Source organism: Orcinus orca, chromosome 1 (genome assembly GCF_937001465.1).
Source record: "Orcinus orca chromosome 1, mOrcOrc1.1, whole genome shotgun sequence".
Lineage (NCBI taxonomy): Eukaryota > Metazoa > Chordata > Mammalia > Artiodactyla > Delphinidae > Orcinus > Orcinus orca.
The window spans coordinates 184,397,133-184,422,966 of record NC_064559.1 but is presented as its reverse complement, the minus strand read 5'-3'; the positions used below and the strand labels follow the sequence as shown (position 1 = coordinate 184,422,966).

The 25,834-nt window shown below is 47.6% G+C and overlaps 2 protein-coding genes and 1 long non-coding RNA gene across 8 annotated transcripts in view; 1 reads left to right on the top strand and 2 right to left on the bottom strand.

The window, feature by feature from the left end:
- The window catches only part of KIAA0319L (KIAA0319 like), a 118,030-nt gene extending 99,847 nt beyond the window's left edge, over positions 1 to 18,183 (bottom strand). For 2 of the 5 annotated variants that reach the window (XM_033422161.2, XM_033422158.2), the window contains exons 1-2: positions 17,734 to 17,971; positions 13,985 to 14,151 (exon numbers count right to left, since the gene is read on the bottom strand). In XM_033422161.2, coding sequence (XP_033278052.1) covers positions 13,985 to 14,123 — 139 coding nt within the window. In that variant the 5' untranslated portion in view covers positions 14,124 to 14,151; positions 17,734 to 17,971. Of the gene's footprint in view, positions 1 to 13,984; positions 14,152 to 17,733; positions 17,974 to 18,065 lie in introns of those variants that run through there. The other 3 variants (XM_033422159.2, XM_033422160.2, XM_004266479.4) reach the window with 3 other exon arrangements.
- On the bottom strand, positions 6,069 to 6,675 carry LOC117200155 (uncharacterized). The gene is made up of 2 exons (XR_004481607.2): positions 6,407 to 6,675; positions 6,069 to 6,365 (listed from the first exon to the last, which is right to left on the bottom strand). It is a non-coding gene; the product is annotated as an uncharacterized LOC117200155 (long non-coding RNA).
- Positions 18,184 to 18,273: 90 nt separating the features above from the next.
- Positions 18,274 to 25,834, top strand: part of NCDN (neurochondrin) — a 9,072-nt gene continuing 1,511 nt past the window's right edge. The window contains exons 1-7 of one of the 2 annotated variants that reach the window (XM_004266477.2): positions 18,274 to 18,400; positions 18,674 to 18,741; positions 19,617 to 19,757; positions 20,861 to 21,829; positions 23,017 to 23,258; positions 23,806 to 24,030; positions 24,434 to 24,576. In XM_004266477.2, the coding sequence (XP_004266525.1) occupies positions 18,709 to 18,741; positions 19,617 to 19,757; positions 20,861 to 21,829; positions 23,017 to 23,258; positions 23,806 to 24,030; positions 24,434 to 24,576 (1,753 nt within the window). In that variant the 5' untranslated portion in view covers positions 18,274 to 18,400; positions 18,674 to 18,708. The other variant, XM_049697838.1, reaches the window with a different exon arrangement.

Sequence of the window (25,834 nt, the reverse complement as noted above, 5' to 3'; positions counted from 1 at the left end):
TGTGCTCCCATAACACATCGTGGAGTTTATCATGCTTTTTTATGCTTCTACATCTATCTCTGCCTCCATAGCGTGAACACTGATAGCAGGAACTGGGTTTTATTTAGCCAGGGACAGTCCTTGTTGACAGGAATTGTATGTACATAACACCTAGATACTAATTATCATTAAGTGATTTGAATTAAGCATCCTAGAGAAGGTATTAAAAATGCGGTAAGCATATTTTAAGGCACTGAATATGGCCACACATATAAAGCACCAGAGATCACAAATATTAGAAAATTGTAATCTAGTTAGTCATCAACATAGCCTAGCACTGACATTCAGATAATTTGGCATTGTTTGGTTTATTTACTGCAGATGTGTGGCTTTCAATAACTTCATTTTTATGACATGTACACACACACGCGCGCACACACACACACACACACAATCATTCTTTCTCCTATACTTCCATCTTCAAGTTGATTGTAATTCACACATTCCACACAATGTGTGACAGAAATAAAAATCTTGGCAAAACTGTCAACAAACATTCCTTACTATCCAATTATCTAGTACAGACTCTGTCTAGCCACAGAGAAACTGGCCTTTCCTTATCCTCACCTGTAAAATGGCAATATTTCTCTGCTGCTTAAAAGTGACATTAATTCTAGGCAGGGCAACAAGGATGCCCAAATGCGCCTGGTCTCTCTGTCTCTCTCTCTCACACACACATACACACACCCCGCAAAGGCACACAGAGAAACCCCTAAAGACACACCACACACAGAGGGCCTTCATTCTTTGCCTCTCCCTCCCTCCTGACAGAGGCAGCCGCCGCCACGTGAGACACAAAGGAGTGGGGGCGGAAGAGCTCAATCAAAACAGCTTGGGGAAGGAAAGAAGGGTATGCTCATCAGCGAAAGTCTCCGTGGAAAAGCCAGAAAACCTTCCCTTCCGGCCTGACTATCCTGGGCAAATAACCTTGCTCAAGATCTACTTACTTGAGCTTAGAGGTCAAGCCCTCCCTTAAACCCTTCTGAGAAGGGGTAATATGAAAATTCACCCCATTATTTCAAAAGTGCATTATGAGAAATGTCAGGGTGCAGCTTATACACATACTCTGGGGAGCATAGCTGAGAGCAATTTTGAAAACCAAGCAGTTAGACAGAAAGAGCCAGGAGCTTCTGTCAGGCTGGGACAGGGCCTTTGCAAGAACAGAGTATCTCCCTTCTACCAGGTCCAGAGATGGCTGGTGCCACGGCGGCCTCCAGTAACTGAGCAGAGCAAGCAAGGTCTCACAAACAGAACTTCCCCAGCGATACGCCTGAAACTACAGCCTCAGGTTCACAGTGGTCATCTCTGGCAATGGGATTCGCAGGACGTAGTTATTTCTATCTGGAATAATCGTTTCCTAAACTTTCTACATTAAGCATGTGTGACTTTTAAAATCAAAAAAGAAAGGGTTAAAGAGGAAGGAAGGGAGGGAGGGAGGGAGGGAGGGAGGGAGGAAGGAAGCAAGCTAGAGCAGCCAGAGAGACGGAAGAAGTAGAATGCACAGGCAGAAGAGAAGCTTGGCACTGCTTCAGCACAGGGGGCTGTTTTCCTTCAGGCCAAAAGCCACAGACTGACCCAGCAGGATGCAACTTTCTCAGGTGGAACCTAGCTCTTCAGCATCTCTCTATAAGGTTGCTTCATTTATTCTGATTAAGACTCATTCATTCTACCAGGCCTATTTCCATAAGCTTCCAGCTGACTCAGGTTGCCCACAGTTAAGGACAATAAGCACTGAGTTGTATAAAAAAAACAAAAAACAAAAAACAAAACAAAATAAAAAAAACAGAGGAACCCTTTCTTAATAGGCAGAATGGCAGTCCCTTTAAAATTTTAAACCTAAATCTGAAATTAGAGTACAGAAGTAAAATCAAATCAATACAAACTTCCCATCTCCCACGTCTGGTAATACGAGTGATTCCCTTTATTACCTAAAAGTGAGAGAATCCATAAGCTTTTACTTTAAATTGCTGCTCGATTAGAATCAAAGTGTAACGTTTAAGCCAGTTGGAAGAAAGAAAGCATTCCCAAAAATCCTGTCATTTGCTGGGAGAGTTTAAAAAGGAGAAATGGGATGAGCTACACTAGGCGTCCATCTTCAGGGGCAGAGTCTGCAGTTGGTGGAGCTGGATAGGCCTTGGCCAGCATTCCTCTCTGCTTTTGTTTCTCCTAGAACAGCGCCTGTGACAGTTAACTCATCATTCAGGGACATTCATAATTCCATCTCATCTCAGGGTATTTTACAGTTTCCTTTTGTGACTGACCAGAGAAGTTAAAAATTTATATAATTTGGTGCTTGCCTTGCACTGGAACTGTTCACCTGAGGGCCTAAAGTAACAAACCTGATGTAAAAAAGAGTTTCAAGAGCTGACTGACTGGGTATATCTAATACCCATGAAATCACCAGAGGACACACATATACTTCCAAATTGGGGCAAGGGCTGCAGCTGTCGCACTTTTTCCAAATCTCCAGATAACCACCCTCGCTGCTTATTCAGGGATGTGGGTTACTAATGGTGGCAAGAGTGGGCTGGATTGAAAGGAAAGCTGGATATACTGCATTAATAGACAGGGGACTCACCTACATAATTCTTAGCAGATGGTTACTCTATTGAGACCAGCTTGAGACATCAAATTCCCTAGTCTCTTAGGATTCTGCAAGTAAAACTGGGTCTCTCCTGTCATTGAATTACCTTGAGACTCTCAGTCTCTTTGAAGGGAACCTTGATACCAGTAACATCATCCCTCTTGAAGAGAACTTCTGTTCCCTAGTAATGGCTAAGGAATCACTAGACTGCAAGCCCCAAGAGGGCAGAGACCATGTCTGTCTTACCACTGCATTTCTAATGCCTAAGATAGTAGGCACCCAATAAATACATTTTGATGGAAGGAACTAACTCTGCAAGCTACTTCTGACATAAAATCCAAAAAATGCTATTGAAGTAGCCCCAGGCAAAACACTGCCCTGACTAAAAGACAAAGCCAATCTGGCCTAGCACAAGAGTTTGCCAAACATGGGCATATCATCAGTGTTGGGGGAAGTGAACCAGGGCTGAGGGCCAGATGGTGTCATGGCAGCAGAACAAAGTCCTCTTCCAGAGGAAAAGTATCCCTGGCTGAAGGAGGAAACAAGTAGCCAACAAGCAGTCGTGCTCCTTAGTGGCATGTTACAATTACAGGAGATGCACAACACAGCCCACACTGTCATGGGCTTCAACCAACCTCAGGCCTGAATGGAGGCCTACTTCTCCTGACGATGCAGAAAGGCCAGCTGCCTACAGTATACTTTAAAAAAATGTGGGGATTGACATCCCACTGGACAGAGGTTTAAGAAGCCAGCAGAGACCTCAAACCTACTGCCTACGGGGTCATCTTGGGATAAGACAAGAGTCTAACCAAACAGGATTTTATGTCATCACATCATAATGACTACTACTAACATTTGCTGAATTGTTATTTATGCACCTGGGAGTAGGCTAAACACTTTGTGTGAACATTTCATTTAATCTTCGTAACAATCCTATCAGAGGTACTGTCATTCTTGTTTTGTAGATGAGGAACCTGATGAAAGGTGGGTTTCAGTAATACCACCCAGTATATAACAGAACCAGGACTCAGATACAGGCTTGTCTGACTCCTGAGTCCATGCTCCATGCTCTTGGCCACTCTGCCTCCTGTTTCTTGCTCAGGTGATGAACTAGGTAGGTGGTCAAGACCAATTCTTACAACTTCTCTCTAAAACATATCCAGTAGTGTCTGGAATCAAAAGTGGTTAAAGGATCTTAACCACACAGGCTGACTTTTCTTACGGAAGCTCTTGGATGGAGGATCAGAAAGAAAGTTCAAAGGGCAGGCCCTCAAACCAAGAGCTGTGCATTTTAACCCAAACTGTTCAATACTACTCACCTGAGAATAGATGTCCAAAGAGTAACCACACACATAGTCTTGATCATGTTCCTGCTGATTTCACACAATGTCTGGACCAAGGCCTTGCTTTGGTCCTGCAATTATTCTGTTTTTATAAATTCCTCCACTACTGTATTATTTCCTCTCTGAGGAATTCCTAAGGAGAGTCAATTTAAGAGAGCTTTTAAATTGAACTGGATTTACTGCCCAATTATGCCATTTTCTTAACCCTCTTCACTTTATCACACAAGTTAGGAAGTAAGTCTGTGTTTGCATAATGTTTCTAAAGGGCAAAAAGAACCCACCAAAATTAGTTTTCCTAGCTAGAGAGAAGGACTTAAGATGATTATCTTTTACTGAAGAGTATTTAAGCAAGAGACAATTACTTCATTTCATTGGGAGAGAAGCTAACTTTAGATAATTCTGATTGGTCTTACCGAAGTCAATTAAATTGTGATATAAAAAGATCCCATAGACTTGCTCAACGCTAGCTGAATTTTAGAATCAAAAAGCTTGCATGGTTTATGTTAACGACCAGAAAACTCTACCTCCCCCAGCTGCGATGTACTCAAGTCATTATCACAATCTGAGGAGACAGGTTTAGGATTAATAATTTATTACCTTCCTGTAGTGCAATGTAGTTAAGAATATAGGACAGTTTGGCAGGAGAAAGTTCCTGCAGAAGGCTCATCGCTATGAGGTGTATTCCATTAGTCATCCACCTTAAATAAGGTGCCCAGCAGATACAAGAAGAGCAGGGATATAATGCCACCCAAAAACTCTCTGGAAAATGCTTTTCTCCTAAAGATAAGACCGATGCATGTTCAAAATATATTATTCTCTTCAACGACAAAAGATACCACTTGGTCTGACTGGTACAACAGGGGCTACAGCCCTCGAAGTACAACTAAAAGGTGGGGGCAAAGGAAGAAAGTGAGTTCAGGTGCCTTCTGTCTGCCAGGGGCAAATGCGAGCAGTTGTAAGAACAAAATGAGAATGGCAACTAGTGGAGGAAGACCTCTTGCTAAGCCAGAAGCTGTCTCTGTCCCATCTGCAGTCTCTGTGGGGGCTGAGGGTGATAATTAATCTCTCCCATCCAGAGTTTAGGACTAATTAAAAAAATAAAACCTGGCAGTTAGAGGTAGATGGAGACCAAAATATCATCTTTATAAGTGTAAGGTGACTGGAGAACATAACTTAGATGTACAATCACAAATGGGCTTCCTAATACTTTCCTACACTGAATTACCAATTGGACAAATGCAGGCTGTCTTGGCATGGGCAGACCAGTTAGAGCATGGCAGGGTGAGAATACATGAAAATCCTGAAGACTAGCCATTCCACACAACAGAATTCTTTTCCAATATCACCAAACAGAAAAATCGCTCTTCCATTCACAGAGTCAGAGAAAGGTGGGAAAAAAAGAACAAAAATTACCTTCCTGGGAAATGAAGTGGCCACTTAATTGGCCAATACTGAAAAACAGAGTATGAAAGATTGATTCTCCTTAACATGTATATTCCAAGGTGGTCCTATTTCTAGCATTGTCTTTAGGTTAACCCAACAAACCTTTATTGCTACCTACTACACGCTGTATGTTAGGTATGTAACTATGAGTAAAACAGTTTCATGAAGTAGACACATAAGCAAGTAATCATAGCAGACTTCTGCTCCCAGCCATGATGGAGTAACTGGTACCAGACTCACAATCTACCATAAATGACTATGAAACTGGACAGAATACTTAAGACAATTGTTTTCCATAAGAATATAATAGTCCATGCAAGATTACAATCTCTGGGACACAGGAAACTTGAAGTGAGCCCCATAATTGCCCAGTTCTCTTTTAAGGGACAGCTTCTCAACCACAGCACAGAAAGCTGGAACCCAAACAGAACAGAGGGTTCTCACCAAGCCCAAGGAGCAGAGATCTGAATCTGGCTAGAATTTGAGTGGCAGGACACTGGAGAAGGAGCTGTGAAAAGAGTGGATCCCAAAAGGCTGAGGGCTGGGACATAAAGGCACAGGTTTGTCATATACTAGATGTTACATCGATGAGAAGGAAACAGGATCACTAGAGGTCAAGCAGTGCTGGGGTAGGAGGTAGGAGCATTTTAGAATTCCTGCTCTGCCAAAGTGAAGAAATCACATTAACAACACAGACCAGCAGACACTAGAAAGGCCTTCAGGAGTAAAGACCACATTCTAGGGCAAAACCTACTCTGAACCTCTCCTCACAAAGCCTAAAACCAACACAGTATGATACGGCATAATAATAGAGAAATATATAGACGCTTTGAGAACACTAAAGAACAAGTTCAAATCAAGGCTTCAGGGAAAGTACCAGAAAGGAGCTTATGTTGACCTGAATCAGAAAACATCAGACAGGGACTTCCCTGTTTGCACAGTGGTTAAGAATCCGCCTGCCAGGACTTCCCTGGTGGCGCAGTGGTTAAGAATCCACCTGCCAAAGAAGGGAACATGGGTTCGAGCCCTGGTCCAGGAAGATCCCACATGCCGCAGAGCAACTAAACCCGTGCGCCACAACTACTGAACCTGCGCTCTAGAGCCCGCGAGCCACAACTACTGAGCCCACGTGCCACAACTACTGAAGCCCACACGCCTAGAGCCCATGCTCTGCAACAAGAAGCCACCACAGTGAGAAGCCCACGCACCACAATGAAGGGTAGCCCCAGCTTGCCGCAACTAGAGAAAGCCCGTGCCCAGCAAAGAAGACCCAACGCAGCCAAAATATATATATATATATATATATAAAATAAAAAATTTTAAAAAGACCCAATGCAGCCAAAAATAAAAATAAATAAATAAATTTATTTTTTAAGAAAAAAATACATCAGAGAGAATGGTAATGTCATAGGCAGAGGAATGGAGTACTCTGTGGAAACATGAAACGGCACTCTATGAAAAGTGATTTGAATGTGGAAGAGAAAAAGGAGTATAGGATGCTTCAGGGATTTCTACCTAAGAATATAAGTAGAGGTGATCTTCGCACCACTACAGGGAATAAAGGAGGAAGAAGGGTAAAAGATTGTGAGTTCAGTCTTGATATATTAAGTTGGAGGTAGCTGGGAGACATCCAGTTGGAGATGTGTGACATACAGGTGGCTATGTGGTCTGGGGCCCAGGAGAGAAGTGAATGAACACGTATAGACTTGGGAGTAGTGAGCACACAGGTTACAATTATGGGAAAGAATGAGATTGCCCAGGGAGAGCGCACAGTGTGAGACAAGAAAGGGTAGAAACAGAACCCTGAAGAACAAAACATTTAAGGGACAAGCTGAGAAGGAAGTGTGGGAAGAATCAGAAAGTGCGATGCATCAGCTGTAAGGGAGAGCAAAGAAAAGCATGCTGTAACTTAAGGCAACTGAGGAAAGGGTATCAAGAAAGTAGTCAACGGTGTCAAATGCAGCAGAGATGTTAAGTAAGGTAAAAAGTAAAGGTGTCAAGCTAGGAAGTCATTGGTTACCTTGGTAAAAGCCAAGGTTTAGGCAGAAGCCAGACGTCACTGGATTCAGAAGAGGACAGAGGTGGGAGAACAGAGACAGCAAATGTGGTCTGCTCATTCAGAAAGCTTCCCTGACTGGGAAGGCTAAGCCAGGAACCTGGCTAGAGGTCCCTCACAAAGAACAGTGCCTGGCTCAATAAATATTTGTTGAATGAATAAGCAATAATAATAAAAATACAACAAATAAATAATCTGTACCCATCTGGTTATTTGACCAGTCCTTGTTTCTAATTGTATCAGTTTGTCTGTCTGCAAAGTGGATATGTATTAGGCCCAAGCCAAGTTCCATTTCCTTCACGAAGCCTTCCCTGATTCTTCTAACCTTCAACAACCTCCTCTATGACAATCAAAAAACAGACAGTAACAAGTGTTGGTGAGGACATGGAGAAATTGGAACCCTAATACATTGCTGGTGGAAATGTAAAACAGTGCAGCAGCTGTAGCAAACAGAAAGTTAAACAAAGAGTTACCATATGATCCAGCAATTCCACTCCTAGGTATAGATACAATGAAATATTATTCAGCTATGAAAAGGAATGAAGTACTGATACATGTTACAACATGAATGAATCTTGAAAACACTACCCTAAGTGAAAGCAGCTAGACATAAAAGGCCACATATTGTATGAATCCATTTATATTAAATGTCCAGAATAGGCAAATCCATAGAGTCCAAAAGTAGCTTAGTGGGGCTTCCCTGGTGGCACAGCGGTTGAGAATCTGCCTGCTAATGCAGGGGACACGGGTTTGAGCCCTGGTCTGGGAGGATCCCACATGCCGCGGAGCAACTAGGCCCGTGAGCCACAACTACTGAGCCTGCACAGACGTCTGGAGCCTGTGCTCCGCAACAACAGAGGCTGCAATAGTGAGAGGCCCGCGCACCACGATGAAGAGTGGCCCCCACTTGCCACAACTAGAGAAAGCCCTCGCACAGAAACGAAGACCCAACACAGCAAAAATAAATAAATAAATTAATAAACAACTTTGAGGAACTAATTCATATTTAAAAAAAAAAGAAAGTAGCTTAGTGGTTTCCAGAAGCTAGCAGAGGGAGAAAGAGGGAATGACTGCTGATGGGTATGAGGTTTCTTTTAGGAGGTGAGTAAACTGTTCTGGAATTAAATAGTGGTATTACATCTCAATTAAAAAAATAAATAACCTCATCTAATCTCTTACTACAGAACTCCTAAATTCTACCCATCTACTTACCCCTAAATCTACTGATTTGCATTGAGTAAAATTACTCTCTCCAGTGAGAGAGAGGTTCCTTGAAGACACAGAGCCTCATCAGTTTTCTCCTGGACTACTATTTCATTAGCTTTCTAACAGATATCCTTACATCTAGCCCTGACCTCCCTCCCCTTTCCATCTTTCTCCCATCCCCACCATTACCATTCTTTCATATTCCAGCAAAAATGTTCTAGAAATTTACCAGTATTACTCTTCTGCTTAAAGTTTTCAATAGCTCCCAATTTCCTAAGGCAATTCTCTCCAAAGTAGAGTTTTTGCTTACCAGAAGTGCACAAAACAAATCATTGGGATATGAAAAGAAAATATTAAAACTATTTATATTTGTTTGGGGCATCTCTCATAAACATAAGACATTAGTACAATGGTGCTTATTATAATGTATAAACAAACAAAAACTGGGGCACATCTTCAACATTTTTTATGGATATAAGTACATAATCAAGAAAATTTGTAGACCATCTGCCTTAAAAGATTAAAATCTAAGCTTCTTTCCATGGCATACAAGATCCTTCATCACCTGGCCACCATCTACCTCTTCAGGAATTGCCATTCCAGCTTTGCTCTTTGTATTTCAGCAGCACTAAACTGCGTATAGAGTTTCCTTTATTTACCAAGCTGTTTCATAATTTTGTGCTTTTGCTCTTGCAATCCCATTGCCTGGGAATACCCTTCGAATCCTTCAAATTCAACCTTCAAAATTCTGTTCAGGCATCAGCTTCTCTGGAGAGAATTCTTCAGTTCTCTCCCTTCATCTCTAAGCTAAATGCTTCTCTGGTTGCAGTAGCACTCAGGGCATGGTATCCCTCTGTCTTTTCACTTACCACATCGTAGTATTTATACATCTATCTCCCTCATTAAACTGGGAGTTCTTCCAGGGCAGGAATTGTGTTGTACTCATCTTTATTTTATTTTATTTTTAATTTTTATTTTTTTTTGTGGTACACGGGCCTCTCACCGCTGTGGCCTCTCCCGCCGCGGAGCACAGGCTCCGGACGCACAGGCCCAGCGGCCATGGCTCACGGGCCTAGCATGTGGGATCTTCCCGGACCGGGGCACGAACCCGCGGCCCCTGCATCGGCAGGTGGACTCCCAACCACTGCGCCACCAGGGAAGCCCTGTACTCATCTTTATTACCCTCATGCTTAGCCCAGGACCAAACTCCTAATAAGTTCTCAAAAATTGGTTCTGAATTGGATTCTTTTTCTCTGTACTCAAAATACTTATTAACTAACTCTGTAATCTATTTCCCAGAAGCAAGGGAATAACAATAAAAGTTTTCATAGCCAATTGTTAGCTTCTGGAGTACATCAGCCTCGATGACCCTCCTTGGTTTAGGTTTCCAATGCTGGTTCCGGCCCTCTCCTGTGCATGCGCCATATATAACTCTTCAGATGCACACATTCTTTCTTTAGACGTTAAAATATTTGTGAATATTTTAATCAGATCTTGTTGTTCTCAAAGGCATTATGTCTCTTTAAAGTGCCTTCACATACCTTTGCCTCGATTGTGTTCATTTTAAGTTTTAACTCTCAAATGATAGATTGCGTTGATTTTAATTGTTGATTAAATTATTGTTTTATTAAATTATTATTTATTTAAATATTTATTTAAATTATTAAATTATTAAATTATTGTTGATTAAATTGTTGATAGATTGTTGTTTCTCAAAGGATAATTCCCTTATTGCTAAATTATTATTCAGTCAACAAATATTTTTATGGTGCATCTACTATAGGTCAAGCCCTTGGTACTTGCTAGGAATAGCTGGCGTGAGCAAGAGGCAAAATCTCTGCTCTCAAGAAGCTGACAATCTATAATAGGAATTTCCAAATTCTTGGGGTCACTTCATGTTTTTCTCCAGATACTGATAATCCCCAGGTCCAAAATGCTATTTTAAACCATGTAACAATAACGTTAGACAAAAAAATAGTAATTCAATGGCTCACAAGGAAAACACAGAGCATCTTTTATCAAATTGTAATCACTGCTTCCTAGCAGTGGGCTCCAGCACTGAACCCAAAGCTGAAATAAAAAATAAGCCCAGGGCTTCCCTGGTGGCGCAGTGGTTGAGAGTCCGCCTGCCGATGCAGGGGACGCGGGTTCGTGCGCCGGTCCGGGAAGATCCCACATGCCGCGGAGCGGCTGGGCCCGTGAGCCATGGCCGCTGAGCCTGCGCTCCGGAGCCTGTGCTCCGCAACGGGAGAGGCCACAACAGGGAGAGGCCCGCGTACCGCAAAAAAAAAAAAAAAAAAACAAAAAACGAAAAATAAGCCCACTATACATAAGTCAGTGGGTACCTGGGGCTCTCCCAAAGATGGAGAAACTGCTAAGTGATAAACAGGAATGGGGATAATTGGAGAGCTGCTTTGTTTTGTTTAGTTTTTCAGGAATAATTTCTATAATCCATGAGCTAAAGACAACAGCAAACAATCAAGAATGTATTTTATCAGGGAAAACGTAAAAGCTCAGATAAAAACTAAACAAATTCATGAGTAGATAAATACTGACTCAGGCTACCAACAATCGGTTTTTGCTGCTGTTGTTTTGTTGTTGCTTCTTCAGATAGGTCTTACCCCCCCACTTATAAAAAGAGTTAACATGTACCCTGGAAAACACAGAAAAGTATAAAGAGATAATAATTCCACTACTCAAAAAATGTATAAACATTTAGTTATATATCTTTTTTCAGACCTTCTATTACATAAAAATATTTTTTTCTTTTCACAAAATTGACACCAATTTTGAATATGAATATGCAACTGTATATCATGCTTTTTCATGCTTAACATTAGGAGCATTTCCCATGTACTTGTTCTCCTAAAATGTGAATTTTTTTTTAACATCTTTATTGGGGTATAATTGCTTTATAAAATGTGAATTTTTAAGTCAGGTAATATTCCACCATGTGGACATGCCATAATCTCACCACTCCTATTGTGGGGCAGGCTGTAGCAATGTTTTGCAACACAGAATAAATAAGCGTTGATGACTGCTCTCATTCACAACCATCTAAATATGTCCTTGAGGTAAATTCCTAAAGGGGGAATTACTAAGTCAAAGAATATGAACTTTTTAAGGATCTTGATTTATGCCAGAAAGTTCTCTGTTCAAACTCTCCAGCACAACAGGAGGGCAACCACATCACCCCTTGGCAGCACTAGATATTTTTACTTTGATTTTCATCAATATGATAGGTTATAAAGGATTTCTCATCTTAATCTGCAGCTCTTCGGTTAGTAACGAGAATGAACATTTTTTTTAATGTTTTATAAATCATTTAAATTTCTTATGATACTCTGCTTATGTCTCATTCATTTTTGCTATTAGGACACTGTGTTTTTTAAAAAATTGATGTAAAAGAGCTCTGATAAATTAAAATACATAAAAAAATCTGTCTGTCATGTATTGCTTGCATGTTCCCTCAGTTTGAACACATATGGCTCTTGGTTCTTCCATGATAAAAGCTCCAGACTTTTCCAAAATGGAACTGGTACAATCTAATTCCCATCAGAACCACTCCTACCAATACCACCTTTGCACCTTTATACTCAATCTGTTCCTTAGGGTGCTGTTTTGAAGCACCAGGCTCAAGGGATACTAAAGAATAGCCCAGTGAGACCACAGTGCCATGTTTAACCAACTAGCTTGGCAAACACAGAAACACTCAGCAATGCTTCTTCCTCCCCTATACTCAGAATCCCTCAAATAACAAGCTCATCCTCGTTCAGGGCAAAAAAAACTGTCTTTGGTCCTCCAAAAGATCACCTGTGGTTGGAAGGCAGCATAGCAGAAGAAAAAAAGCGTGAGCTCTAGAGTAGAAAAAGCTGCATTTAGATTCCTGGCTCTGTCATGTTCTTGCTGTATGACCTTGGTCAAGTCATTTTGCCTCCCTGGGCCTCAATTTCCTAACTACAAAATAAAACTATCTGTTTTCAGGTTATCATAAGGATTAAATGGAACATGTAATGTTTACAACCAGGGGTCTGGTATGTGGTAGGTGAACTCCAAAAAGTGTGGTTTTCCTACTCTGATGGTGCTAAATCAGTTACTTATTTAATTCAAATGATCTTACATAAAATGTTGGCTTGAAATAGTTAGCTGTCCCAGCAAAGCATCATCTGGGTAAAAAACATTTAGGTCAGCTTTCTGTCAACTGCAATTTCCACTGCTATAATTATGCAATCATCAACCACCACCGCAAAACAACAAAAACCCCAAAGCTGATGTTACTGAAATTGTTAAATACAGTAATTACTTGATTCTCAAGATCATGGCCACCAACTCCTTTTGGAAAGCAACAGAAACTTTTCTAATTATGGGGGCAAAAGACGGATTAGTTGTCCCAGACAGTGGTCTCTACAACAGAAGTCTTTTGGTCACTGCCCAGAACAGCAACATACTGAGAAGTCATTCTCAAATTGCTGTTTCCTCACATTTCATACTCTGAAAGGTACAATGTCAACAAAAGAATGAAAAGGAAAAAAAAGACAGAAAAAAAGGATATTCTTTAGATTTAGCCTTTTTGGCACTTTTTCCTGGCAAGAGGTAACAGACTGGTGAAATAATCTCTAGGAGGAAAGCATACTTTATAAAATCTATCAGCATAACCCCATTCTACGGAAGAAGCAAGGAACACATTCTCCCTCTAAGTATAGAGTGTAGATTCCTTCAGGAAAGGAAAGAAAGCCAAGTATCACTTATGTTCAGAGAATTGTACTACACGCTTTAATTATATTATGTTTTAAGTCAAGTTATGAGGTAGAACTTATGTTTCCTTACAGACAATAGGTAACTTGCTCAATGTTTTATAGTTATTAAGTGGAAAGAAACATCCAGCTCCAGGACCCAGGTCCTTCTAACTTTGAAACCTTTTTCTTTTCATTACATCTTCATCAAATCTCAAAATGATCATGCCAATCCTCCTTTATGAGAAATAACCCAGGGACTGCCCTGGCGGTCCAGTGGTTAAGACTCCATGCTTCCACTGCACGGGGCACGGGTTCAATCCCTGGTGGGGGAACTAAGGATCCCACATGCTGAGTGGCAGCGGCCAAAAAAAAAAGAGAGAGAAAGAACCCAATTTAAATTTTGGCTTAAAACAAAACAGACAAATAAACCCAACAAACTAAGTTTCCACCTAAAGGATGACCACTTCTGTCAATTAGCAGGTTGCTTCTCTGGCTCCTACTAGTCTTTAAAATGAACTGAAAGACTCAAACCGAGCACGCTTTTTAAAAAATCTTAAATATATAAAGAAAATGGTACCTGCTGACAGCCACAGAGCACTGAAGCAGAAGCAAATATAAAACAGGTACAAGCTTTTCAACCACTTCACAGATGTCTGCCAACAAAATCCTGATAAAATCCAAGAAGCACGGCTTGGCTTGATTCCCAGCTTCTCCATGGCCTTCCAGACAGGCAGAACCAGTCCACTAGAAAGACAGAAAAAGAAGAAATTGTATGCCAAGTAATTAATAATTGATTCCTCGAAATGCAGAGTGCTAGAGAGTGTGACAGATTAGGGAGAAGGGAATTTTCAAGTTTCTCTTTCACTGCTCATACCTGCCTATAAATTTCAAAGCTGAGCTTTGGCATAGCCTGTAATTATCAGGATAAAAACATAGCCAGGGATATGAAATGAATCCACTGTAAAACTGAAACACTTTATATTCCATATTTTCTAATCTAACATCATCTATGTGGAACAATGGAAAGCGTACCAGACTGAAAAAAAAGATCTGAACTTCAGTTCCAGTTCTGCTACTAACAGCTTTGTGACTTTATACAAATATGCTTTCTTTTTTTTTTTGCGGTACGCGGGCCTCTCACTGTTGTGGCCTCTCCCATTGCGGAGCACAGGCTCCAGACGCGCAGGCTCAGCTGCCATGGCTCATGGGCCCAGCTGCTCCGCGGCATGTGGGATCCTCCCAGTCCAGGCGGCATGTGGGATCCTCCCAGACCAGGGCACGAACCCGTGTCTCCTGCATCGGCAGGTGGACCCCCAACCACTGCGCCACCAGGAAAGCCCAATACAAATACGTTTTCTTACCCATGAAAAGAAGAGTTTGGAGCATCAGAGGTAAACTAATCTGAAGGCTTTTCTAGCCATGTTTTTTAAAAATTTTAATGTGATTGTCTTTAGGCAGGGCACGCACTCTCCAGTTTGCTACTGTCCCCACCACTCTTATCTTTAAATTCTATCCAGTTTACACTTTGATGTCACCTCCCTGATCCTTAGAATCATTAGCAATTCCTGACTTAAATTCATATAGCCATTCAACAAGGATTTATACAGCCCCTATTTTGTACTAGGCATTGTGCTGGCTACTCCATAATCTAGAGACTGAATGATTTCGGTCCCTTCCAGAAGAAAAAATGACTTTCCATCAGTTTCTTCTCTCTTACACAACTTCCCTATATTGTATAGATTATTATATAAACCTTGGCAGTATTACAAGGATTGACTGAGTTCTGAAGAAGCAATTTAAAAATCTTCTGTCCCGGGCTTCCCTGGTGGCGCAGTGGTTGAGATCCGCCTGCCAATGCAGGGGACACAGGTTCGAGCCCTTGTCTGGGAGGATCCCACATGCCGCGGAGCAACTGGGCCCGTGAGCCACAACTACTGAGCCTGCGCGTCTGGAGCCTGTGCTCCGCAACAAGAGAGGCCACGATAGTGAGAGGCCCACGCACCGCGATGAAGAGTGGCCCCCACTCGCTGCACCTAGAGAAAGCCCTCGCACAGAAACACAGCAAAAATAGATAAATAAGTAAATAAATTTATTTTAAAAAAAAAAACTTAAGCCGCAGTTTCCTCACAAATGTTTAAAAAAAAAAAACCTTCTGTCCCGGACTTCCCTGGCCACACAGTGGTTAAGAATCCGCCTGCCAATGCAGGGGACTCGGGTTCGAGCCCTGGTCCAGGAAGATCCCACATGCCGTGGAGCAACTAAGCCTGTGCGCCACAACTACTGAGCCTGCATGCCACAACTACTGAAGCCCGTGCCTAGAGCACGTGCTCCACAGCAAGAGAAGCCACCGCAATGAGAAGCCCACGCACTGCAATGAAGACTAGCCCCCCTGCTCGCCGCAACTAGAAAAAGCCCGCGCGCAGCAACGAAGACCTAAGGCAGACAAAAATAAATAAATAAAAATCTTCTGTCCTAAATATGCACCTGTCATCCACATCTGGAAAATGGCACAGACTGACAACCCCAGCCCCAGCCAGCACTGTATGGGTTGGATATCAATACTGATTAACACCAGGAAATAGACAAACACACACAGAACTGCAAAACTAAGGTAAAGCCCACCCAAGGAAAAGCTTTCACTGAGCCTTAAGCACCTGAAGGACTTCATCTTTCTCATTCACTTCCATCCATTCCTATTTCTAGCGGTTTGTCATTGTATGTTAGGGAGCAGGGGGCAGAAAGGAAATGTGCAGCTCAGACACATGCTCAAAAGATTATGAAATGGAGCCTAAGTTAGAAAGTATATCCTGCAACTTTTCCAGCCTCCCAAGATGGAATGAATGAGTGTGCATGTGTGCGTGTGTGCGCACGTGTGTGCATAAGAATCTTACCCAACACATTTCTGCCTACCACAAAAGGATTTTAAATTCAAGGTGACTCAACACCTGTCATCAATAGTGTGGCAGGTGGGCGATAGAAGCATAAAAGAAATGAATAGGTTTTGAAATGGGAGTAATAAACACCACTGGATTAGCAAGCTGATTAGAAGGGCAATGTCTCACAAACCATGCATGAGAGAGGCAGTTATTTTCATGTGAACTCCCAACCAGTCATTCCTCTGAAACCTACAATTGCCTAAGGGCACAAATCACTGCTAGGGTCCAGTCAAAGGCTTGCTGACCAGAGGCAGGAACAACACCACATCACCAAGATCCAAATGGCTTGTTATAGAATCAAAGGGAAACAGCCCAGGGAGAGAACACACACCTCCACAATACTTGACAAATGAAAATCTAGAAAAGCTTGCAAGAGTTCTGGCATTTAGGGCGTTACAAGTACACCCGAAATAAAAGCACTCTCTGTTACAGCAGCTGTTCAGACAGCGCAGGGGGTAATGTTTACTTAATGCTTCAGGTTGATGGGGGAATGTATCATAGTTCAGTCTGTCAGCTGCATATGTGGAACTCCATTTATGTACCCAGAGATAAGATATGTTTGAACGACAGAGCAAGTCTGAAACAGCCTATTCAGCTGGCATGAGTAATTAAGAATAAAGCTCTTAAAAAAAAAAAGTCTCAGATATTTGGGAAAGTTACAGAACAGACTGCCATGAATAGCTTTGCTTATATTTGTAGACACTGTTTTCCAAATAGCTGGAAAAATGAACAGATTGTTCTGGGAGGTCGTGTTTCCAATTTGTTCCTAGCTTCCAGTCTGTTCATCAGATAAGAAAGCACAAGGAGAGTCAGCTAATACTCTTCACCAACTGCATCTATCTTCGATTGCGCACAACCACGGTAAGAGGAAAGAAAGCAAAGCTTTCCTGGAATCTCGCCTGAGGTCTTTTCTCTTGACTTCCTTTATTTCACTTTTGTGCTCACTGCAGCCACCACAGGACCCCTCGGTAGGGCATAATTTCCAAGTCCTGAATAAGGCAGGTTTCGCATCGTAATTTACTCGTAGTGCTCAGCCCCGCCCCCCTTATTCAGCATCAATTTGCTGTCCTGGTGGGGAGAACAAACACCAGAGACTGAAGCTAGGGGGTAGGGAGGAAGAAGGCCAGCAGCGTCTCGCGGCCGGTCTGTCTGTCTGGGGATGGAGGGAGCCGCAAGACCAGGCCCGGGCCCGAAAGAAGCGGGGGTCAGCCTGAGACTCGAGCTCCGCACCTACAAAGCCAGAAGCAGCTGGCTGCCCTAGCCGGGCCAGGAGCGCCACCTCCGGGTCCCAACACCCGGCCAGCACACCCCCAGAAACAGCCCGTCCCGCTTGCCCCTCCCCTGAGCTCGTGGTACTCGGCCCGGCAGCCAGCCGCCCCCGGCCACCTACCGGGGCTCAAGGCCACAAAGCGGGGCCCCGGCTCTCGGCGGCCTCCGCCTCCTCCAGGTCCATGGGGTCGGGGCCCCAACCTTCGCTCCCCTCACCCGGGGGAGGAGGAAAAGGAAGAAGGCAATGCGGGCTCCCCACCCGGACAGCTCACTCTGGCCTCAGCCTCCCTGGACAGCGACGGCGGCCGGAAACGCCGCCCCCTCCCACCTCCCGGACTCAACCCGGAAACACACTCTTGATGCTAAACAAGCCCTCCTGTCCCCCCGGAAGCTCAATTCCAGCCGCGAGCCCGAGGGGGAGGAGGGGTACTGCTGGGGGGTAGAACTACGCACGAGCGAAGGAACCTGCGTCCCCAGGCTGTCGCCTCCCGCTCTCCAGAAGCGGTCTGCACCTTCGCCCGCCCTGCGCGAGCCCCAGGCCCCGGACTCTGGCAATACCCACAAGCAAGATGGCGGCAACGGCAGCACCCCCTACGGCTTAGCGCCCAGCTGTGCCATTGGCTAGAGCCTGGAGTGAGGCCGCCGCGGATTGGCCGAGAGCGCTGCGGGGGTGGGGGTGGAGCTGCAGCAGCCTGGAGCCGGGAGTGGGCAACGCGGCGTGAGCAGCGGCCCCAGGCTCCCGGAGCACCGCGCTCGGAGAAGACTTCGCTGCTCGGGGCCGCAGCCTGGTGAGCTCAGCCCCCTTCAAGCCCTCCCTTACATCCCAGCCGGGGCCACTCCGAGCCGGCGCCTATCGATGCCGACACACCCCAGGGACCCTATCGCGACTCCATCGCGCCATATCGCGACATCATCGTGCCTTGTCGAGACTCCATTTTGCCACAGCCCTTCTCAATATATAGCTATATCTTTTTTAAAAATTTGCTCTGTCATCTTTGGGGGCTGTCCCATGTCGTGATTTTGCCGTGATCTCTCCGTGACATAACCGCGCCATCGTGAAGTGTGATCTCATCGCCGCCCTGTCGTGACTTCATCAATGTCGTGTTGTGACCTGGCTGCGGCGGGACAGGTGGTGACCGTCAGGAACCCTCCTTCCCTTCTCATCTCCCCATCTCAGCTGCCCCTCTTCGATTATCCGGCTTTTGGAGTCTCCGTTGTCCTGGGAGCTACCCGGGACCCCTTCTTGCTTCTCCAGCCCCTGCCGGGGTCCACAGGCTGGTAGCCGGGCGGGGAGGGTGAGGAGAGGGAGCGCAAGGGGTTAATTCTGCTGCTGCTTCTGCTGCTCCGCTGCTGCAGCTTCTGCCCGAGGGAGGGAAAGGAGAGGAGGCAAGGAGCCTGCGGGGGCGACTGAGAGCCCTGGCTGGAGGGATGGGGTCTCCAGAGGGCCCTCTGAGCTTTCCCGGGTTAGCACCTTGCTTCCTGCCTTCTGCTGAAGCTTGTCTCCTGTCTCTCCTGAAGAAGGGAAGGGAAAGGAAACCTAGGATGCCCTTTTCCCTCATGCCAGCCTGAGTCCGGATAATCGAACTTCACCCGTGTATGTCTCCATTCCTCCCTGTCTGTCCTCACCACTCCCTCCCTGTACGCCTGGTGGAGGGAAACAAAACCTGGCCTCTGGTGCCAGGGAGCAGCTGAGCAGTGGGGCCAGCCCCCTCCCACCCCCAGGAGACTGGTGAGGAGAGCTGTCCAGCTGAGCAGCAGGATGCATGGTCCTTCTTTCCCACTTTCCGGAGGTGACCTTGGACCAGGGTCCCTTCTTCATCCCTAAGGACTTGAGGGTCCAGCCCCTTAAAGGGGCTCCCCCAAGGGAGGTCAGTCCTGAGGAGTCCATCCCTTCTGATCCTCCCCTCCCTCTGTGCTAATCCCTCCCTCCCTCCCTCCTCCACTCCCTCCTCCACTCCCACCCCTCCTCTGCAGAGGGATGCTCAGTCCCTCTTGTGTTCACAGTTGGGCAAGGCGGGCATCATGGCCTCGGATTGCGAGCCAGCTCTGAACCAGGCAGAGGGCCGAAACCCCACCCTGGAGCGCTACCTGGGAGCCCTCCGTGAGGCCAAGAATGACAGCGAGCAGTTTGCAGCCCTGCTGCTAGTAAGGAACTGACTGACAGTTGGGAGGTGGGAAGGGCTGGGTGGTTGGGCTCCCTAGGAATGAGGTCAACAAGTCCCCAAGGATATATAGGTGGTGTTGGTAACCCTGGAGGCACCAAAGAAGGCCCAAGGCACCTACCTGTGGACTCATTTTTGCTCCGCTGCGTATGGGAGCAAAGGGGAGAATGGGGGTGAATAAAGCTTGTGGCCCTAGGAGCCTTGGAGGAAGCTGAGTGGGTCTGCTCTCTGGGGCGTCCCAGAGCAGATGGGAGCTGACTCATAGGGTTGCAGCAGCAGGTAGTAACTAGTGCAGAATACCTGAGGGCTGGGGATGTTTGTTCTGGAGGTGGAGAGAGTAGCAGACTGGAAGTGACTGGGAAGGGGTCCTAGGGGATGGCCAGGATGCGTATGTAGGTTGCGGGTGAAGGATCTGGTTCGGGGCTTAGCCCTGGAGGAACCCAAGCTGGGGACAGCAGAACAGGAGCTGCAGTGCTGGGAAGGGGTGGGGGGGGGTGAAGGGAGGAGGGAGTACAGCCTGCTTGTTTGCCATGGCAACAGGGAGAAGGCTCCAGAGTCAAGGGCTCACACTGCAGCAGAGGAGGTGTTTAGGTGAAATGTAAGGGGAAATGTTTTGACAGGCAGAGCAGCGAGACACAGGAGCCATTTCCCCTGAGAAGGTGGCAGGAGTGGATCAGAGACTTCTTTGGAGAGAGCAATTAGGGAGAGACCCCAAATCCTTGGAGAATTTTAAACACTGAGTTCTAAGCCTCTTCCAACTCAGGATGTGTTGGACATCAGGAAGAATTTAGCTTAGACATCAGGAAGAACTTCCCAACTAACCAGGTAATGAAACAGTAGAGTGAGTAGTTGAGGAGGACCTGACCTCCCTTCCACAGGGATCACAGATGAGGGATCCCAGAGGTCACACCTGTCTGCCTCTGGGGAGAAGGAAGGAGCTGGATGAAGTGATCTCTGGGAGACCTCCTGACCCCAGAGTGAATCTTGTTATATAACCTAGTCCTGCTAATGGTCAACCCCCAGAGTGCGGGGACAGTCTTTGCCACCCCTTCCTTTCATCCTGCTGATAGCATATACCTCCCTTAGGTGACCAAGGCAGTCAAAGCAGGTGACATCGATGCCAAAACTAGGCGGCGGATCTTTGATGCTGTCGGCTTCACCTTCCCCAATCGTCTCCTGACTACCAAGGAGGCACCGGATGGCTGCCCCGACCATGTTCTCCGGGCCTTGGGTGTGGCCCTGCTGGCCTGCTTCTGCAGTGACCCTGAACTAGCTGCCCATCCCCAGGTCCTGAACAAGATCCCCATCCTTAGCACCTTCCTCACAGCCCGGGGGGACCCTGACGATGCTGCCCGCCGTTCCATGATTGATGACACCTACCAGTGCCTGACAGCTGTGGCAGGCACACCTCGTGGGCCCCGACACCTCATTGCCGGTGGCACCGTGTCTGCCCTGTGTCAGGCATACCTGGGGCATGGTTATGGCTTTGACCAGGCCCTGGCACTCCTGGTGGGGCTGTTGGCCGCTGCTGAGACACAGTGCTGGAAAGAGGGGGAGCCTGACCTGCTGGCTGTTTTGCGGGGCCTCAGCGAAGATTTCCAGAAAGCCGAGGATGCCAGCAAGTTTGAGCTCTGCCAGCTGCTGCCCCTCTTTCTGCCCCCAACAACTGTGCCCTCTGAATGCCTCCGGGATCTGCAGGCCGGGCTGGCACGGATCCTGGGCAGCAAGCTGAGCTCCTGGCAGCGCAACCCAGCACTGAAGCTGGCAGCCCGCCTGGCGCACGCCTGCGGCTCCGACTGGATCCCAGCGGGCAACTCCGGGAGCAAATTCCTGGCCCTGCTGGTGAATCTGGCATGCGTGGAGGTGCGGCTGGCACTGGAGGAGACAGGCACAGAGGTGAAAGAGGATGTGGTGACCGCTTGCTATGCCCTCATGGAGTTGGGGATCCAGGAGTGCACCCGCTGTGAGCAGTCACTGCTTAAGGAGCCACAGAAGGTGCAACTTGTGAGCGTCATGAAGGAGGCCATCGGGTCTGTCATCCACTACCTGCAGCAGGTGAGGGTGCAGTGCCCCACCCGAGGGGGCCCAGTGTGGGAGGGGGAGCCAGAAGCAAGGGAAAGGGGGAAGTGAAACCCCGAACCTGGGTGTATGGGGAGACAGAGAAGACGTACCTACCTACCTACGGAGGGCTGATCCTGCAGCACTCCAGGGAGTAGTGTGTGGCCAAGCCTCCCTCTCCCTCCCTGAGCCTCCACACAAGCACTATACCACACGCCATATGTGCACTCCCATCACAGTACACACACGCACACACACAACACAGAAACCTCCTACTCACAACCCTCCCCCCGGTCCACACACACGAAAGTGAAGCAGTCTGTTCTGTTCAGTCTGCAGCATGGCCTTACACACATACACATACAAACTTGTAGCAGTACAGGGAAAAGGAGCAGGGCTGCCTGCTTCCTGTCCTCTGTGGAGGGTCTGCTAACTCCATTTGATCACCTGCCCCAACATCCCTCCTGCCTGAGAGTCCAGCTCTCCTGTCCTGCAGGGGTTCCTTCAGCACTCCGGTCTCTTTTTTTTTGCGGTACGCGGACCTCTCACTGTTGTGGTCTCTCCCGTTGCGGAGCCTGTGCTCTGGACGCGCAGGCTCAGCGGCCATGGCTCACGGGCCCAGCCGCTCTGCGGCATGTGGGATCTTCCCGGACTGGGGCATGAACAGTGTCCCCTGCATCAGCAGGCGGACTCTCAACCACTGCGCCACCAGGGAAGCCCAACACTCCGGTCTCTTTAGTAGCCTGCTCCAGCCGCATACCCCACACACCGTGCCAAGCTCCCATTGTCTCATTCTTTCTGATGTAGCCCAAAGTGGGGCTTCTCTCCTGGCCTCCCACCCCAGGTCAGAGCCACTGTAGAGGGAGTGTTTTCTTAGCTTTGGACCTGTGGGTCTCCTTCTAGCCTTGAGATGCTTTAGAGGCTGAGTTCCAGCGAGTGCAGGGGCATGTTGTCTAAAGTCCAGTTCCCTCAGCAGGCATGCCCTGAGGGCCTGCTCTGTGCCAGCCCCCGGTTGAGTGTGTCCCAACCATGCGCTGGCTTCTGGGTACACAGGGCCTGCCTTTGCAGGGCTCACAGGCCAGCATTCCCTTCCACTTGTGTTATTCCTAGCCTGGCCGGCATGCTGGCCAGGCAGGGGAGGTCCTCTGGTCCTGCTCCATCTCAGGGGAGCCCTTTGGCAACAGGTGGGGCCAGAGAAGCAGAAGGAGCCCTTTGTGTTTGCTTCCGTGCGGATCCTGGGTGCCTGGCTGGCCGAAGAGACCTCATCCCTGCGCAAGGAGGTCTGCCAGCTGCTGCCCTTCCTCGTCCGCTATGCCAAGACCCTCTACGAGGAGGCCGAGGAGGCCAATGACCTCTCCCAGCAGGTGGCCACCTTGGCCATCTCCCCCACCACCCCGGGGCCCACCTGGCCAGGGGATGCTCTCCGGTGAGTTTGTAGTTATGGTCTGTTCAGCCAGAATGTGCTAAAGGAAGGAGTAGCACGGATACCTCCCCTCTCCCCAAACTGGGCTGTGCCGGGCTTCCTGACGGGGGCCTGAGGTGTGGTAGTATTTCTGTTTGTTGGGGGCGGGGTGAGGGGTTGTTCCCTCAGGACACCTGGGCTTCCTAGTCCCACCTGCCAACCCCAGGTTACTCTGTAAAGAGAGAACTGCCATTGAGCATCTGCTGCCTGCCAGGCATTTTACTGTACCCTTTGCCATTTTGATCTCATTTGGTCCACGCAGCAAATCTAGGACAGAAGTCTCATCCACATCTTCAGGATGAGGAAACTGAGACTAAAGGAGGTTAAAGTAACTTACCCACACTCACAGCCCAAGTTTGAGCCCAGGCCTGTGCTCTTTCTGCAGTGCCTACAAAGATGTGTTTTCCTTCTCCTCTACTTCCCTTTCTCTTAGATGGGGTGCCCCCCCCAAAAAGGGAATCCTGGTGCCTTCATTTCTCCCCACACACATCTGTCCCTTCTACACCCCCAGGCTCCTCCTGCCCGGCTGGTGCCACCTGACAGTCGAAGATGGGCCCCGGGAGATCCTGATCAAGGAGGGGGCCCCCTCACTTCTGTGCAAGTACTTCCTGCAGCAGTGGGAACTCACATCCCCTGGCCATGACACCTCAGTGCTGCCCGACAGCGTGGAGATCAGCCTGCAGACCTGCTGTCACATCTTCCTCAACCTTGTGGTCACTGCACCGGGGCTGATCAAGTGAGGCCGGGGAGGAATTGGAGGAAGCAGGGGTCCTGCTCAAACTTGCCCCAAATCTCGGTCTCCTGCTTTGCTTCCCTGTGCCCATGGGTTCCTATTAGTGTTAGAATGAAAGGGTCTCAGAATGGAAGAGAGAGCCACCCCACACAGGGATTTGGTATATGTGGATTTGGTATATGTGGAAGCCCTCTGGGCATGTATGTCTACCTGCTCCAGCCATAACCCAGTCTCTGCTCCCCAGATGCCACGGATGGGGCCCAAAGTTAACTGTTCACCCTGCTGCCTAATTTCTTGCCAAACCCTGGCCTGGTAAAGCTGGGAGCCCAGCATCCCAGCTTTCCTCAGGACTTGGTCTGGCTCCACTAATCTCCCGCCTCCCATCTTTCGCTCCCTTTCTCCCCAGGCGAGATGCCTGCTTCACTTCTCTAATGAACACCCTGATGGCGTCGCTGCCCGCGCTAGTACAGCAGCAGGGGAGGCTGCTTCTGGCTGCCAATGTGGCCACCCTGGGCCTCCTCATGGCCCGGCTCCTTAGCACCTCTCCAGGTAAGCCCTGGGGACCCAGTCCTAACAGATGGAAGCAGAAGACCTGGGTGGACCTGCTGTGTTCTGGGCATAAGTCATCCTTTTCTGAAATTCTGAACAGAATTTTCCAGTCAAGGAAATCTCTGAAGTGCGCCTCCCTCCCCCGCCCCACCCCACCCTTCTTCCCCAAATGATAACGTTTTCTTCCTTCTGAAGCCTTTTAAGGCAAGGTCTGGTGGGTGTAAGTACAGGCCCGCTCCGAGGCACAGGCTTAAGCACCTGGAATCCCCAGCAGCCCAAGGAATCTGAATTCTGTGTTTTCAAGGTGGAGCCGCCCCCTCCCAGGCCTTGAGTCAGAAACATGACTTTTCTCCATTGAGGTTTTTCTGTGCTCGGCACCGCACCTCGTGACAGGCTTCGGTGCTCCTGTGCACTTACCTTCCCCACCTCCCACCTCACTCTGGCTGCATGCGGTAGGGAGGGGCATCCGCTTCAGCCCCCTGCCAGCCCTCTGTGTCTCCCACTTTGGCCGTGGGTGTCTGCTTGGGTCCCTCTGTCCCTGCCTGTTCCCTGTACCCCATCTGTCTGGTTGGAGGAGCGGCACAGATGCCTGGGAACAGGGTGTAATGAGCCTGTACCCTCAGCTGCCTCTGCTCCCTGTGTGTGGGGGCCCCAGTAGGGTACCTGGCAGCTGGAAGGGGAGCACGTCCCAGTAGACCAGGAGCTCCCCCTTCCCTCTAGCCCCCGAGCTCCCTCAGATCCAGGCTGCATGTCCACAGCCGCTGAGTAGAGCCACAGTGCTGGTTCACCCACAAATGCCACCAGGTTAGCCTAACAGCCTCGGGAAAGCATCTGCAGTGCAGGGGGCGAACCCCTGCAGCCGGGCGAGCCAAGCCTGGACCCCAGCCCATGGTCCCCTCTGGCACCCTCTTCTGGCCTGAGAATCAAATTGCTGCACCCTCCTCAGCCTATAAAGTGCTAGGCCCAGCGGAAGCTCCCATCACTACTCAGTCTACAGGAGGGTCCGACCACGAGGTAGTGTCCCAAGATTATTACATTTCATTCTCACGACAGAGTTCTAAGATTAGCACTATTGGCCCCATTTTACTAGTGAAGAAACAAGACCCAGAAAAGTGAATTAACCAAGGTCACACACTGAAGTCAGAGGGAGGGTTTGAACGCAGGCAGGCTGATTCCAGGCTATGCTTCGGCTCCTGAGTATGCCCACCAGGAAGGGAAGGGGCTGGTGAGGCAGCTCGTTCACGCCCCCCTCCCTCCT